The sequence below is a fragment of the Cordyceps fumosorosea genome (assembly GCF_001636725.1).
Source record: "Cordyceps fumosorosea ARSEF 2679 chromosome Unknown scaffold_18, whole genome shotgun sequence".
NCBI lineage: Eukaryota > Fungi > Ascomycota > Sordariomycetes > Hypocreales > Cordycipitaceae > Cordyceps > Cordyceps fumosorosea.
The window spans coordinates 572,761-588,865 of NW_017387318.1; the positions used below are offsets into that span (position 1 = coordinate 572,761).

Consider the following 16,105-nt stretch of genomic DNA (forward strand, 5'->3'; position numbering starts at 1 on the left):
TTTGCGGTAATGGCCGCTAAAACAAGACACCAGAACCACCTAAACGGCCACTAGGGGTCGCTATAACTCGCTGTAGCGGATTCTCAGTTGGGCCAGTAATAGCGCTGCGAGGATGCATGAAGCAGTCGAGAGGGCGTTTTCGTATCCAGCAACTCGCATCAAGATGGAGAGTTATGCCTTGAATCTCAAAACCGGCAAGTTGCAAAGCCAGACATCAGTTCGGAGGGCACGGCACAACACGGCGGGGGCACCGGTCTCATATTAACCACGGGTTGCAGCATCTTGCGCCATTCCGGCTACTAAGGTACTCGAGGAGGGGGCCGACGATCGACTTCATGCGCTTTACGTATATTATTTATCTGCTAAGACTGTTCCAATATCCGTAACTGCTCCGTATTACTCTAGCATCCAATGATCCATCCATCCGTCCATCTATCCAACCATCATCAAGCCATCCATCCAGCCCAAGTGGCTTGCAGGGGCCCTACAATGTCCGCCGCGCCGCCGCCGCCGCTAGGCCCTCCCCCTTTGTTACAAAAAATAGGTCCAATGTCGAAACCCTGTCTGGCCTACCCACAAGTTTGGGATCTCAAGCGAACAGAGTAGCGCCGTTTCCCCCACGTGCATCGCCATCTCGCCATCTTCCATCTTTCCATCTTTCCATCTCGCCCGAGGGAAAAATAATTGTGTCGCATCTTCCAACGCGCGGGTCCATTGCGTGCGCCACTGAAGCAGGATGCCTCATCTGACAAGCCTCTCAGCATCCATCAGCGCGCCCGCGTCAGCCCTCCTCCCTCTCTCACACTCTGGTGCCTGACGTGGAAACCTGACCCATCATCACCCTTCTAGAAGTTCTAGAAACCCAGCCCTCGTGTCGGCAAATGGGTCCGCTGCTGGGTGGGATTGGTTGCCCACCTGCCCCCGTGCTTATTCGCCCTTCGAACTTGCCTTCACAAAAATCCCGTGGTAGCATACCACAAGACCAAACTCAAATCCGTCCGTGTTCCGATTCAATGCCTCCCGTTTTGTAATCCGTTTGCGCGTCGGCCAAATGACTCGCCTCTTTATCTCTTTATCTTTGGTTACCCAACGGCCAACCAACCCCATGGGGGGACTAACTATTTTACCAGTCCAGCCCAGGCAAGGCTCGGCCATGCAGGTGACAATTACGACGCTGCTCAGCTGTAAAGCTTAATAAATACCGCAAATACCACAATTAGTTCATTTTAATTTGTGCCTTATTTCTTCGATTTTCCCTCCCCATATTTTGGTTGCCCTCTATTTTCCGTCCTTTTATCCCATGCTGGCTGCAACCAATACCGCCTTTGTTTTCAGCAACCTGGCCCCGGTCAGGCTCCGGTCAACGAAAAGGCTATGACTACCTAAACAAGTTATAGCTAAATATCGCAGATACTCCATCATCTTCCTGCTCGACACTCGCGCTGATCCATAGTTTGAAGATCACTACCTATTCTTGCCTGGCCTTTCGTCTTGTGTCTACCATGCGGTGATGTCCTCCACCTCTGCTTCGCCAAACGTGCTCGACTTGGTAATCTTGCCAACCCCCACCTCTTCAGCCGTCGCACCCTCCTTGTTCATGATGTCTGGAAGGACTTCCTTCAAAAACGCCAAAATGTAGCGGTTCACCTGTTCAAACTGCAGCAAAAATGCGTCGTGGCCCTCGGGGCTCTCGATGCGCTCCAGCCTCGCGTCCTTGACGTGCTCGGCGATCTCCTGCTGCTCGGCAAATGTGAACAACCCGTCGCTCTCGATTCCAAGCACCAGAGTCGGCTGCTCTATCAATGCGAGTGCCTCCGCAATGCTGTCTGCGCGATTGCGCGAAACATCATGGGTGTCAAGCTTGCGAGTCATGGCAATGTAGCAGTTGCTGTCGAATCGTTTCACGAATTTGTTTCCTTGGTATCGTAGATACGACTGGGCGGAAAAGTACGTCGACGTTGGCAGATCTTCGCCACCGGTCAGACTCTCCACTTTCTTCGGCCCTGTGAACTGAGGGTCCGGTGAGTCGACAACGACCTGCTTGCCATTGCTGCCGTTCGGTGACTGCCGCGAGCTGCTCTCACTGTTGTTGCGCGATAGTGATTTGCGCTTTACAACGTGGCCGTCGTTATGAATGTGGAAATGAGCCTCGGAAGGGGTTGCCGGACGTGGGCGTTCCCGAATTGTCTGAACCTTGGAAGCATCAGGAATGTTGCGTCCGAAGCGAGCCTCAAATGAGTTGCGGCTGCGGTACGTCAGCAGCGCAGACATGCGCGCGGCGCCGAGACCGGTTGATGGGGGATCCTCGAATTCGTAGTACCCGTCATCATACTTTGGGTCCGCATAGATGCTTTGTCTCTGCGCTTCACCCCAGCTGATTCCCCATGCGCTGTGCCTACTGGAGGTCGCAATGGGAACGATGCAACGAATGTAGTCTTTGCCGAGGTACGCCCACTCCAGGACAAACATGCCTCCAAGAGATCCACCAATCACGGCGGCGATTTGGTTCACCCCAAGCTCATCGAGAAGGAGTTTGTGTAGACTATGACGGTCAGTGACTGCATGAATGATGACTGCAAGGCTCATGCGTGACCAGAATGCAACCTACCGAACATCGTCGCGAATTGTGGTAAGGGGAAACTCGGGCCCATATCTACCTTTGGCAGCGTCGCCGTCTTTCGCCGTAACTGGGCTAGCCGAGCCATAAGGGCTGCCGAGACTGTTCATGCAGACGATGAAGAACCTTGATTTATCGAATACTTGACCAGGGCCGCCGAGTAATGGTCCCCACCAATCACTCACATCGGCACTGCCCGTCAACGCATGACAAATAACCATAGCATTATCGCCAGATGGTGAGAGCTTTCCCCGAGTCGTAAAAGCAACCGGGACATTGCGAAGAGTTGCTCCTGATTCCAGTGTGAATTCTGGGATGATGGCGATTTGCTGGTCCGGGATCAATGCGGCAAACGGGTTCTCTGGCTGGGACGACCGCCTTTCTTACAGGTATTCAGCAACGTTTCTTGCCACAGGCGGAGTAAGATATGGAAGCAGATCAAAATCTCTGGCCCATACTACAGGAATACACTGACCGTATTGCGACTTTGCTGTGCCATTGTTGACCGCGTCTTGAGCCATACGGACGACGGGCACCGATATCGCTGTGTGAACGGGCGTGGCGGGGCAGGCGAGCGCTCTGCAGATGTTGAGAATTGAGGGTGGTTATTGAAAGTTTTTTGCGAAAAAGTGCAGGAATTGTTGATAGAAATGGAGTAGTATTCTCGAACTGGCAATTGAGGATGAAGTGGAAAAGTTGATGCGACCTGGAGCCCTTTTCAATGGCGCAACCAAAGCTTCCGATACAGGCCTGGGGATTTCTGTGACTAACTTTTAGTAATGTGCGCTAAGACGGTCGCTAGAATCCGCCATCGACTGCAACCCAGCTCGGCGGGAACGGGCCGGGAGCATGAAGAATGGTGTTTCTGGACAGTAATATCCCATGGATAGATGGGCTGACTGGCATATTCCGATGGATTCCATTCCGAATGCAGAAAAGTGTCACCATCGAGACGTGAAGAAAATGTATCCTAAAATAGACCGTCGTAAATACTCTGTATTTGGGAACCCAACGAGCCACACCTCAAGATGCTACTCAGCCACACACCAAGCTGCCACACTAGCCACACATCACGTGCACCCGTGCATCTGTTTGCATGGCCCGTGCGCCCAATCCAAGCTTTTGCCGTCGCGCATCCATTTGGGCATCACTAAGCCAGATATTGTTGGGGCCTCTTTTATCCATCAGCCCGTGCGACAGGCTTCGAACAACGCGACGCGCAACCGCACGAGTGACGAGAAACCGGCCCGGCCTCGGTACCACCAGAATACCATCGCTAGGGACGAGAGCCGCCGTCGGTGCCTTTGGTATCCCTCTGCGGGTTTGCCGCAGCCCTTTCTTTTTCTGGCCCTTTCGTGCTACTTGACAACCACATCGGTTTATTTAAACACTGCCTGCGTCCCCCTCCTTTTCTTGCACGACTGTCACGACTGTCTCATACACTTCCTTCGAAGCACCACTCATTTCCGAAAAACTTGAAATTTGTGCGCCAATGATCTAACGCAGTTTCCCTTGCACTTTCGAGCCGCCATGCCTCCGAAACGTAAGAGAACTGATCGGCCCTCGAGTGGCGAAGTTGGTCGACCTTCGCCGCATCGACCGACAGAAATGGCCATGGGACACCACGAACGAGATGATGGTGGTAGCAGAGGCCGTGTTCGCAATCGCGGGGCCTCTGGCCGTCGTGACTCGTATGGCCATGGTCGAAACGGATCACACGGACAGTCCAATTCTCAATCCTCGCCTACTCGCCAACGACCAAGTTCTGCCACGCAGCAGCCGTCATCACAACACTCCAGACAAGCTTCATCCAACGTGCCGTCATCGCCTGTCAAACCAACACCCCCCGAGCCATCAACGGCCGTTGCGCGTTCATCCCTACGAGAAATCGAAACTTCGAGGCCACTCAAGCCCTACAAGTATCACTTTGACGTAATAACGGATGAACAAGCCGCAAAGTGGGCCGCCGCTGGAAGAGAACACATCGTCTCTCGTGGCGTCCAGGCGCGTGAGGATATTGATGTCGTGGAGCTGTCATGCATACTCCGGGAGTTGACTCATGCCGTCTTAGCTGCTAAGTTGTCCCCTGCAGAAGCTGGCGCCTGCGTCAAGGAAATCATCGGCGATGAGAATACGGAAGTGATTAAGGATTCATTTACCTTTGCCCCTCATACGCTGTTTCTCGATTCACTTGCCATTGCCATGGACAATGACTCCGACCTTTTTCAGCCAGCTCTGCGACAGTTTCTCCAGGCTACAGGAGTTTCTACTACGCTCATGCGCCAAGTTCTCGACGCCCCAATTCTACAACCGCTCGGTCTCATCCGTGATACCTTCACCAGACTTGGTGTCCGTCAGGCCACCAATTTACTCTACCGCCAAGCCAACTACAACCTTCTTCGCGAGGAATCAGAAGGCTACTCAAAGCTCATCACTGAGCTATTCACCACCAGTAGTGTACCGCCACCGCCTCCGGAGCTTGCTCAACACACATTCGAAAGGGTCAAGGCCTTGATCGGTACATTTGACTTGGATGTCGGTAGGGTTCTGGACGTTACCCTCGACGTGGCAGCCGCTGTCTTGATCAAGCAGTATAAGTTCTTCGTCAAGTTCCTAAGAATCAGCTCCTGGTGGCCACGCTCTCAGATCAAACTCGATTCCCCCTCTTATTCGGCTGGACTTCCTACCTGGGCAAACCCCGGCTACTCAGATTGGACCACAAGCCCCGAAGACGAGTTAGCCAATACCGAGGCTAAGCAATTCCGAGATATCGAGTTCTGGGACCGTGCAAGGGAGGTTCATCTGGCCGCTTTCTTTGAACTAGGAGGCCGCCGGGTGCCAGAGAAAGCCATTGAAACTGCCCTTGTCAAAAACGGTCAGAATACCAACGACGGCTCGCTGGATCTGGAGCAGCAATGGATCAAGGAAACCAACACCTTGCCTCCCCCAGGCAACCGCGTTGCTGCTCAACTCCTTGGATTTAAGCTTCGCTTTTACAATTCTGAACTTCGCGCAGAAGCCGATGTCCTACCTGCCAACCTGTTATATCTCGCTGCTCTCTTGGTGAAAGTTGGCTTCATCTCTCTCGCAGACCTCTACCCACACCTTTCCCCTGCTGATAGCGAGATGGAGCAAGTAAGAGAAAAGGAGATGAAGAAAATCGAGGAGGAAGAGCGTGCTTCCAGGGGAGGTGGAATGAATGCTCTACTCATGGCCGGTGTATTACCTCAGGGCGACGATGACAACCCGAACGCAGTACGCAGGGAGCCCCCCAGGCGGATCGAAACTGAGACAAAGCAGACTGCCGAACAGGGCCAGGAGCCCAAACTGCAGTTGCCAGAGCCACTGGAGCAAAAGGTATCCTTCTTGACACAGCTTTTGACCATCGGCGCTATTCCTGAGTCATTATTCATCCTGGGACGCTTCCCTTGGATACCAGAAACCTTCCCCGAGGTTCTGAGTAGAATTCATCGCATCCTCAATGTTTCAGTCGAAAAGGTGTACAACGATAGCAAAGCTTCATCGGCCGTTGACATCAAATGCCCCACCAAATTCGTCCCGGACATGGACCAAACTGGTATCCCGAAAGGCAACGTTAAGCTGACTCGACTTCCCGTCAAGAAGTTCTGGCGTTGGCCTTTCCCCGACAAGTTTGATACAAATGAAAATCAGACGTATCGCTTCTACTGGGACGAATGGTCCGATCACATTCCCGTCTGCCAGACGGTTGATGACGTGTTCACTCTTTGCAGCACATTCCTCAACATCTCTGGTGTCTGTATCGGCAAGGATGAAGCACTTCTTTCCAAACTTGCCAGCATCGGCAGCATGAGCTTAGCCCAAGACAGCTCGGATGAAAATTTGAAGAAGTGGCATGATCTGTTGAAGAGATTACTTCTCCCAGCTCTCAGTCACACCAAAGCCAACGCCGCGGTCGTGAATGCGATCTGGGATCTCTTGAAGCTCTATCCCATTACCACTCGCTATGCTCTCTACGCTGAGTGGTTCGAGGGGCAGACCTCCCGGCTTCCCGCTATGCGCACTGCCTTTGCCAGAGCCACAGCAGAGACAAGAGGCACAATGAAGCGTGTCTCATTGACGAACTTGAGCGAAATGGCAAAGCAGCTTGCGAAGACTAGCTACTCGTCGCCTGGTATTGTCTTCAGAGTTGCATTTGAGCAGTTGGAATCATACCCGAACCTCATCGAGGCGTTCGTGGAATGTGCCAAGTACTTCACAGACTTGTCATATGATGTCCTAGTCTGGTCGCTCATGAACTCTCTTGGCAAGTCCAGAAGCCGAACGCAAGCCGATCACGCCCTCACCACTAGCAAATGGCTTCAAGCCCTGTCCAGATTTACTGGCAAGGTGTTTCGCCGCTATTCTCTCCTCAACGCCACCCCGGTCCTTCTTTACGTCAACGACCAACTATTTCATGGAAATTCGACAGATCTTATCATTCTCAAGGAGCTTATCTCCTCTATGGGTGGCATCGTTGACTTGATTGATTTTACTGACTACCAAATCCTTTCCATGGCGGGGTTCCCATCCCTACGCAAACACACTCTCATTCGCGGAGGGGACAAGCGCTATGACAATATCAAGAGCTCGAAGCGCCTCATCGAAGCCCTCACCGACTCTGGGCTTGCGGCACGTCTGCTCGTCAATCTGGCACAGTACCGGCAGGCGACGATTTTCCAGATTCCCGAGGATGAAGCCCACTTGAAGTTTCTCTCCTCCATTATCGACGATTCGCACCAAACACTTATTCAATATCTCGATTTTCTGTGGAGCAACCTCCAGCAACCTGAATTTGACGCTATCGTGCCTTCAATACCCGAGTTAATGCTGTCCTATGGCCTCGATGTCAGCTTGGCTTTCCTTATTGGCCGCGCTAGCTTGTCTCAGCGTGTCTTCGATTGGAATACTGAGGAATTTGATGCAGCCAAGGGGACCCCGACCAAGCCTGACAAGGATGGCGACTTGGCAATGGAGAGGAACGGAGTAGATGAACCTACGAAAGATGTAGCTGAACCGATTGACCAGAACCAAGCTCAAGTTGCGCGCATTAGTGCTTCGCTGCAGCCACTCACAGATGCTGTCAAGGCCAGCGCACGTACCGAAGTCTGGGAGAAGATTACTCCAGAACTCGCTACGACATTCTGGGCTCTACAGCTCGGAGACATTTACTGCCCGGTCGATATCTACAAGTCAGAGGCTGACCGCCTCAAAGCGGAAGAGTCTGCACTTCTTCGCGACCGCAGTGACATGTCGCGCCGAAGCCAGGAGATACGCACCGAGAAGCGGAAGGAGCTTACTCAACTACAAATCAACCTTTTAGAAGATCGCAAGAAGCATGTCAAGACACAAAAAAACTGGACCGAATACCTCACCAACCTATTCCAGTCGTCGTTTGTGCCGACGGCCAAGACTGATGCTATATCTGACGTGCTCCTCGAGCAGTGCATTCTGCCTCGCGTACTTCTTTCGCCTACTGATGCTGAGTACACCTTCCGTTTTATGAAATTGCTACACGACAACAACGCTCCGGGTGTCAAGCTCATGTCACTATACAGCCGGCTATTCAACGCCAACCGTCTGAGGACCCTCATTTTTACATGCAGCGTTCGCGAGGCAGAGTACTTGGGACGTTTTCTCAAGCTCATTTTACAAGACCTTGCCAAGTGGCACAAGAATGCTCCCCTACCTGGTCCGAAGAACAGAGATCAGACAACACAAGGGGCATACGAGACGGAAGGCATTGGACCTCGTGACAACGGTCGCCGCGGGTTCGTTCTCACGGTGGACGACGATGACAAGCCTTTAACTTTCGTGGAGCATGCGCAATTTAGAGATCTACTGTTTGGCTGGCACAAGAATTTGAATAGTGCTTTGAAATCTTGTCTGGGCGGTAGCGAATGGATGCATATCCGAAACGCCCTGACCGTGCTCAAGTCCGTGGTTGACTTTTTCCCGGCAATCGACTTTATGGCATCTCAATTTTCGACACAACTACAGAAAATCACGCAGCAGGAAGCGGCACAGAAGACCTCGCCCGAAGACGAGCTTGGAGGACGTGTGGATTTGTCTGTTGCTGCCCAAGGTGCTCTATCAGAGCTGCAACGGAGAAAGTCGAAGTGGGTTTTGGTGCAGGTATTCCGTGCTAATGCGGATGTTGGCACAAAGCCTACAGAGAAGCCCGCTGCTTCTTTGCGTGCTACCGCGCCAAACTTCAAGCCCGGCGTTGCCAAGACGAATGCATCCAGGCCTGGCGAGCAGGAAGATGGCGAGGTTTCAGATATGAAGCAGAGGCAGGCAGGCGCTACACCAGTTGGCCCCGGCAGAGACAACTTGCCCGCTAGGCCAACAAGGGGTAGCCGTGAAGCGGGTAAGGAAGAATCATCGGCATCAGGCCAGTCTCGATCGTCGACACCAAAGATAGGAGCGAAGGTCGATAGAGGAAACACTCTTCCTGACAGGCCTAACCTCCCTATCCGTCCGGATGTGCCCATCCCCGGGTACTACACGCCAGAACGATTTAATCAGTCGCGTGGCCACGAGAGACGTGATGGGAGAGAGGGGAGAGACGGTCGCAACCAGCGCGAGCCACGTGAAGGACGAGAAGGCCGCGACTCACATGATGGCCGACCGAGCCGTAACGACCGAGAACGACAGCGAGATAGCGCAAACGGTGATGCTAGCAAGACGAGAGAGCAGGAACGTCAACCACGTAACCCTAGAAGTGCACGCGAGAATGACGAGCTGGCAGCTCAATCGCCAGTGCCTCAAGCTGGGCAGGCAGAACCGATGATGAACCCTCAGCGTGCAGCGCTCTTTGCTCAGGATGAGACTGTCATAATGCCGCGCAACAGACAGGATCTAGAGCGGCCCAAACCTCAACGACCTGAGCAGGCTAGCAGCGTTGAGAATATCAACCCGGAGCGAGCCGCTCTCCTCGAGCAGCGCGATGACAAGTCTTCGGGGCGGTCCAGTAGGAATGACGGACGCGATCGCGATCGCGACCGGACTCCACGAACGCATTCGCCTCGACGCTCCAGTCGCCATGGCGAACAACCCCCCAGCGGAATCCCTCCTAACCTGGAAGAGAGGCACAGCCGTGCTCATGGCGCTGATCATCGATCGCAAGGGCGCAACCGAGACCGTTCGCCAACCTCTTCTAGCTCTTTCCGCAGCGACAAGGGGCCGGACCGTTCAGAAGCATTTTATGGAGGTCGAGGCCCTGATTCGGAGAAGCGCCATGGAGGCTACCAAGATCCCAACTACGGCAGACTCAACCCCGTTCCCACCGGACCAGAAACTCCGTTAGGTCCTCGTCCGCGCGGACGCGGTGCCGCTAGAGGCGGTCAACCAACTCCTTCCGGACCAACGCCTCAGCAGGATAATCGCGCTCCTCCTTCAGACCAAATGCAGACACCTACCACAGAGCGACAGCCACCGTCAGGCCCAGCATCTGGACGGGGCCGCCGTACTTATGAGCCGAACACACCAGGATCAGCACCGCCGTCGCACGCAGGCCAATCAAGAAACCCGGCAGGGTCCAACGGCGAGAATGCTGGTACACCAAGCGGCGTCCATCCAGATCGCCTAGCAAAGATTGATGGGAAATCAGCGCAAGTGCCGCCCCCTCCACCACCTCCTCCTGGCCCTCCGCCGGGCCAGAATCGCACTGTTGAAGGAAGCATTCCAACCGGACCTTCAGCATCAACCGATAGACATCGTGGTGGCCGTCGCCAACTAGCGGGAATCAACAGCGCTCTCCAACAAGGATCGGTGGACAACGGCAGGGGAGTCATCCATGGCAGACACAACCAATCTCGCCAAATGTTGGGAGGCAATTCGGACGCGCAGGTGCTTGCGGGCGGTTCACAGCCTTCAACGCCCGCGCAAGAAAACACTCGGTGGATAGACGCTCCAAAGGGCCCTTCAAATGGCGACGGCGCTGGACGAGAGCAGAGCCGAGGCTACCGCGACAACACCCGTGACCGGCCGGGACGATCGGGACGGCCGCGCAGTCACGAGCGTGATGGCAAGAGCGGTGGCCACGGCGAGTTCCGCGACAGACGATCCATGGGCGGTGACCCTAGTGGCGGTGCTGGTGCTGGCGAGCAACAAGGACCTCGCGGGCCAGGCGCTGGACCGGACTGGCCTGGCAACGCCAACAATACCAACAATCACGGCCGGGTCAGCGGTGGGCGCGGAGGCGGCGGACAGAGGCCTGATGATCGCCACCGCGATGACCGCGGACGCAAGAGACGCAGCGAGGAGGGATTTGGCAACCTGTCCAACGATAGGGGCGAGAAGCGAGTGAGGAGATGAAATTTGAGCGATTGTATTGGTCCATCTAGGTGGAAAGGGGAAACAAAGGAGCGTCTGAGAAAAGAATGAGGAACCTCTGTATAATTAGGAAAAAAGGCGATGGGGAGTTGGAGAAGAAACCAACAGAGCTACTATGATCCTTTTGATATTTAAGAGTCTGGGCGGCGTTTGTATGAGCATTTGCTTCTATCAACTATTAAAAAATCTATTTCAATTTCTTTGTCTTAACTCTTTTCTACCTCATCGTTTATCATTCCATGTTGTCCATTCTATCTCGCATTATTTTCACGTTTCCCTGCCGCAGGATTCGTAGGCTTCACTACCTATGTATGTAGATATGAAGCCCAGAGAGAAGCTTGTGCGAGACAACTACCTAGACAAAGAGAGGGCCCAAAAAACGTCAGTGGTAATTTCCAGGGACGTGACAGATTGGGCGGGACGAGGCGGGCGCACAGCCACAAAGGCGCTTCTTTTTTTAGCATCGGCCGTGAAAGTCAAAGTTGCCGTCATTGCCAAGTTTGGGTGGCGATGAGGAGGAAGCGCTGTGTGTAGTATGATGTGGCTGAGGCGACCGCCGAGGGCCGATTTTTTTGTTCTTTTGCGCAACTTGAGTCTTTCATGTGCTGGCAGGAGTGAGATGCGCGCTCGGTATCCGTATAGGCATCATAATTTACTGGGAGAGCGAAGCTGTTGTATCCCCGTAGTTCGTGCGCTAACCTTGCCCCTTGGGCCCCCAGCCCAGGCCAAGGATTTGACAAGTTTTTGACGCGTTATTACCGGTGAACAGAAGCCCACATCAAAAACGGGTAACTAGAATATTCGTAAGCTAGAGGGTATCTTTCCCGCCAAGAACGCTTGGCAGCACTTGTTCAGAGATTTGCTGCCGACGGCAATCCCATCCTGTTTGTTCGTCGGATTCGCTCTCGGTCCCGCGCAGAGGGAAAGAGAAAAGGACACGGAGGAAGAACGACGGTGCAAGGAATCCCGTTTGTTTTTGTTTTATTACTCGTGACCCTGTTATGCGCATTCTCTGACCTTGTTTGAAGCTGGCTCATTGTGAGACGCCAGCGCATAACCACGACTTGGTGTGGCTGTGCCGTCATCAGGCTCGGGTTCATACCAGTAAAGGGAAGGGAGGTTGTGGTAGTCGGTCGGATCAGGAACGAGCCAGGCATTGAAGGTTCCTGGACCCCCCATAGTACAGTGGGTGGCGGGGGTGGCAGGGCAGATTTGGGGACTTGGGGCATTTGCCAGGGCATTTTCTTCATGCCACAAGCAGTAAAACGTCCTTCTAACTGTCCCACGGGAGGTACCCGGCCTACCTCTCAGGCACATTACTCGCCCAGCCACTTGCGGCACGCAGCAGGTCCCCTCCCAGAGCCTTGGTCCTCTCATCAACTTCTGCCGTCGTCATCCTACCCGTCTGATCTGACCAATACATTCTCCTCGTCTTTCCGTCCCTCTGCTCTCACGCCTCTTTCCTTCTTACCTGTCATATAAACTCACTTCGCCACATCGCATCGCATCCCTCTCTGCATCGTGCACACGTCGTATTGTCTAATGTCCCCTTCGCCATCGCTCTAGCCTCCCTCGCCAAACCATCACCACCCACCAAAGGCACCGCCCCATCGCCAAGTTCGCCCGCCCTTTCCCGATTTCACGCCAAATCTCTTGGCCGCGCGTTGAAAAAGACGATCCGCTTGAGACCCGATCGACCGCTGCGCAGACATTCCCTTCGCTGTCTCGTGCTCTTTCTTCGACACCAAGCAAGCGAAAACGCCGCGACGAAGCTGCTTCTACCAGTTGCGGCCGCCCTGCCAAACAGCCGCTTGCTCGCCTAATCAACGTTCCGTGAGCGTTTCAGCTCCCGCGCGCCGCCGAAACTTGCTGTCCGTTTCTCCACTGCGACGACAATTACAACCAAACCGCGCCCGTTGAGGTAATCCGTGGCCGGCTTGCGCTTCCTTGCCCGAACCGGACCTCTCGGCTGCTACGACGAGTCGCCCAAGCCTACTTCGCCCGACGAGATACATTCCATCGCCTCTTACGTCTGGCTTCCGGGCTAGTATTCCACCGGAAAGATGAATCTGACGTGTAACAACACGTTGGAGCATCTGAGAAGTATGCATTGTTGATCCTCGCCCAGTCATATCACCCCCCGCCAGTCTAACATGCCCCTCCAGTCGAACCCGGTGACGAGATCGAAATCGTCGGGCACCTCACCTTCCACGAGCTCGCCCGCATCATCGGCGCAGCATGTACCCTGATAGCCGTCATGCTCAGCGTCTACCTCGCGTGGATGCACGCCCTCCACTACACCAAACCTCGTGAACAACGATAGTAAGCCGCCGCTGCCCCCTGCGCCCTGCTCCCTAGCACACACAAAGCTAACAATCGCCTCGCAGCATTATTCGCATCCTCTTCATGGTCCCAGTTTACGCCATCTCCTCCTTCCTGCAGATCCAGTGGTACCGACATGCCATCTACTTTCAAGTTATCTCAGACTGCTACGAGGCTTTCGCCATTGCCTCCTTCTTCGCCCTACTCTGCCACTATGTCGCCCCGGACCTGCACTCCCAAAAGGAATTCTTCCGCAACATGCGGCCCGTAAAGCCCTGGGTCATGCCCGTCAACTGGTTCGCCGCCTGCTGTGGTGGCCAACGCGGTCCTTGGCGTACCCCCAAGAGCGGCCTCACCTGGTTCAACATCAACTGGATCGGCGTCTACCAGTACTGCTTTGTCCGCGTTGCTATGACCGTTTCCGCAGTCGTTTCCCAGTACTTCGAAAAGTATTGCGAAAGCTCCAACAGCCCCATATTTGCTCACATTTGGGTATGCAATCATTCAAGCCCGGATTCAGCAACCTAGGCCAACTAATCCGTTTGCTAGATCATTGTCCTCAACGCGCTTGCCGTCACAGTTGCCATGTTTTGTCTGATCCAGGTCTATGTCCAGCTCAAAGAACCCCTCAAGGAACAGAAGCTCTTGATCAAGATCGTCGCCATCAAACTCGTCGTCTTCCTGTCCTTCTGGCAGGCTTCTGCCATTTCCGTCGGCACCTCGACTTTGCACATTGTCCATGCCAACAAGGTGCTTGCGTATCCCGATATCAAGGTCGGCATCCCTGCGCTTTTACTCTGCGTTGAAATGGCTGTCTTTGCTCTGCTTCATCTTTGGGCTTTCCCCTACAAGCCATACACTCAGTACGGTGCTACACCACGCTACTACCCCAACCCTGACCTGCAAAAGGGCGACAACAGGGCTCTCCCTAACGAACTTGAGGGCTCTCAGGGTGGCTTCTTGGGCTTTGCTGCCCTCTGGGACGCCATGAACGTCTGGGACTTTATCAAGGCCTTTGGCCGCGGTATGCGCTGGCTCTTCTGTGGTATCCGCCGCCGCAAGGAGGACATTAGCTACCGCCGCCAAGACGCCCACGACATGGACAATCTCGACGAGCACAAGGGCAAAGACTCCTCCTATGACGCTTACCGCCCCGGCACTACCATGGAGGAGCCACCTGTGGGCGGCGAGAACCCATACGTCGGCAAGGCACCTGTCCGCCCGACCCGCGAAGGCGACCTCGGTGTGGCTGTCACCAGCGGTGAGGAGAGCGCCGGCCTCATGCAGCACGCCCAGACAAACCCGCGCTCGCGGCCCTTTGGCAGTGGAAGTGACGACTCAAGAAGTAACTCCCCGCCCCGTACACAGGTCCACGAGCCGTATCTTCAGCCATATGAGGCCCGCTACAACAACAGTCCGCGACCGCAAGAACAGCACCCATCCGCGCAGAGACCCAGCGGGCAGCCACCCGCGGCTTGGCCGCAAGACCCGTATGCCTCGCAGCAGCAGTACCACCAGGCCGAGGAACATGGTGTCATTGGCCAGGCGATGTGGCAGCCTCCTCCGCAGGGGCGCTAACTGCGGGAAAAAGGTTATCTGTTTTAATGTGTGCTATTGGCGATTTGTCTGATTCTTAGCGATTTGTTTTTGGCTTTCTTGTGACGATTTCCCATCTGTTTCTTCTAGTCTTTGCGTGCTTGGTCACATCATCAGTATTTTACAGCATTCTTTTTATTCTCAGCATGAATGAAACGAAAAGAGGAACTGCAGACTTTGTATACACATTTACACCATTTTGGAAGGTCAAAATCATTCTCATATCTATGGATATCATTCCTCCCCCTCCCCCTTCTCTCTTTTTTTTTGGCCTGGCCCTGGTTTGCTTTGATAGCAAAGGAGGAGGTGAAGCCAAGAGGTAGCGAGTAGTGTTCCACAACAACCCTTGCAACAACGTCGAAGTCGATGACAGGGGTTGGTGGAAAGGACGGAATAGCAACTCGTTATGTAACCACTTGGTTGTTTATTTCATCGCTTTGTCCTTTTTGCCATGCCGTGCCTTTTTGTTTTTCCTCCTGTGCCTGAAATTACAAGGAGGTCACTAAAAAGTAGGGCAAGAAGAAATTCGTCGATCGCTTCAGCTCGTGTTTTGCTTTTTTTGGTACCATGACGGGAACTTCCAAGGAAATCGTCTGAACCTGGACCCGAGCCTGAAACACAGCCTGCATGAAACGGGGCGAGACGGCCCCCAAGCTGTCAGTGTCCCAGACCTGCTGAAGAGACAAAAAGCCACCGACGTTACGGATGTTAATGCTGGCGATGCAACACGAAGCACCAGGCAAAATAGCATGTAGCAATGGCAAATGTACTGTAATTCGCTATCAAGTACCACGCGAAATTATATTCCCTCCTCCTGTGCCTTGTCCAATGACTGAGTGTCCGTTCCCTTGCCAATTCTCTACTTCCTATATACAAAATTGAACTGCCAAACGGCGGAGAACAAGAGGGTAATAAGTAATGCCAAAAATAACCATACTCATGGACCAAGACGGTCAAAAACAACATGTCCCAGGCGCTGGGCGAGTCCTCTTGCTTTTAATTGTTCGAGGCCCTCAATGCAATAAAAAAAATAACAAAACAACCCAGAATACAAAGCACCCGCTTTATTCATCCAAGCCAGTGGTCTCTCTTCTGCACACCAGCGACTTCGCAGTGTCGAGCATATTGACCGGCCAATTGAACCATCTTCTGGTTCCTCCTCTATTCAAAAATGATCAAAGAAAAAGAAAGAAAAAGGGAGAAGAGAGACTCTCG

The 16,105-nt window shown here is 53.7% G+C and overlaps 3 protein-coding genes across 3 annotated transcripts; 2 read left to right on the forward strand and 1 right to left on the reverse strand.

Moving 5' to 3' along the window:
• Positions 1 to 1,497: 1,497 nt before the first annotated feature.
• On the reverse strand, positions 1,498 to 2,727 carry ISF_06865 (homoserine O-acetyltransferase; the record flags this gene model as incomplete). Its single annotated transcript, XM_018850469.1, has 2 exons — positions 1,498 to 2,542; positions 2,609 to 2,727. The coding sequence occupies 2 exons, from the start codon at positions 2,725 to 2,727 to the stop codon at positions 1,498 to 1,500; spliced, it is 1,164 nt and encodes a 387-aa protein (XP_018702509.1).
• Positions 2,728 to 4,147: 1,420 nt separating this feature from the next.
• Positions 4,148 to 10,954, forward strand: ISF_06866 (tho2 protein; the record flags this gene model as incomplete). Its single annotated transcript, XM_018850470.1, has 1 exon — positions 4,148 to 10,954. The coding sequence occupies one exon, from the start codon at positions 4,148 to 4,150 to the stop codon at positions 10,952 to 10,954; it is 6,807 nt and encodes a 2,268-aa protein (XP_018702510.1).
• Positions 10,955 to 13,035: 2,081 nt separating this feature from the next.
• Positions 13,036 to 14,872, forward strand: ISF_06867 (hypothetical protein; the record flags this gene model as incomplete). Its single annotated transcript, XM_018850471.1, has 4 exons — positions 13,036 to 13,075; positions 13,138 to 13,294; positions 13,360 to 13,786; positions 13,844 to 14,872. The coding sequence occupies 4 exons, from the start codon at positions 13,036 to 13,038 to the stop codon at positions 14,870 to 14,872; spliced, it is 1,653 nt and encodes a 550-aa protein (XP_018702511.1).
• Positions 14,873 to 16,105: the final 1,233 nt, after the last annotated feature.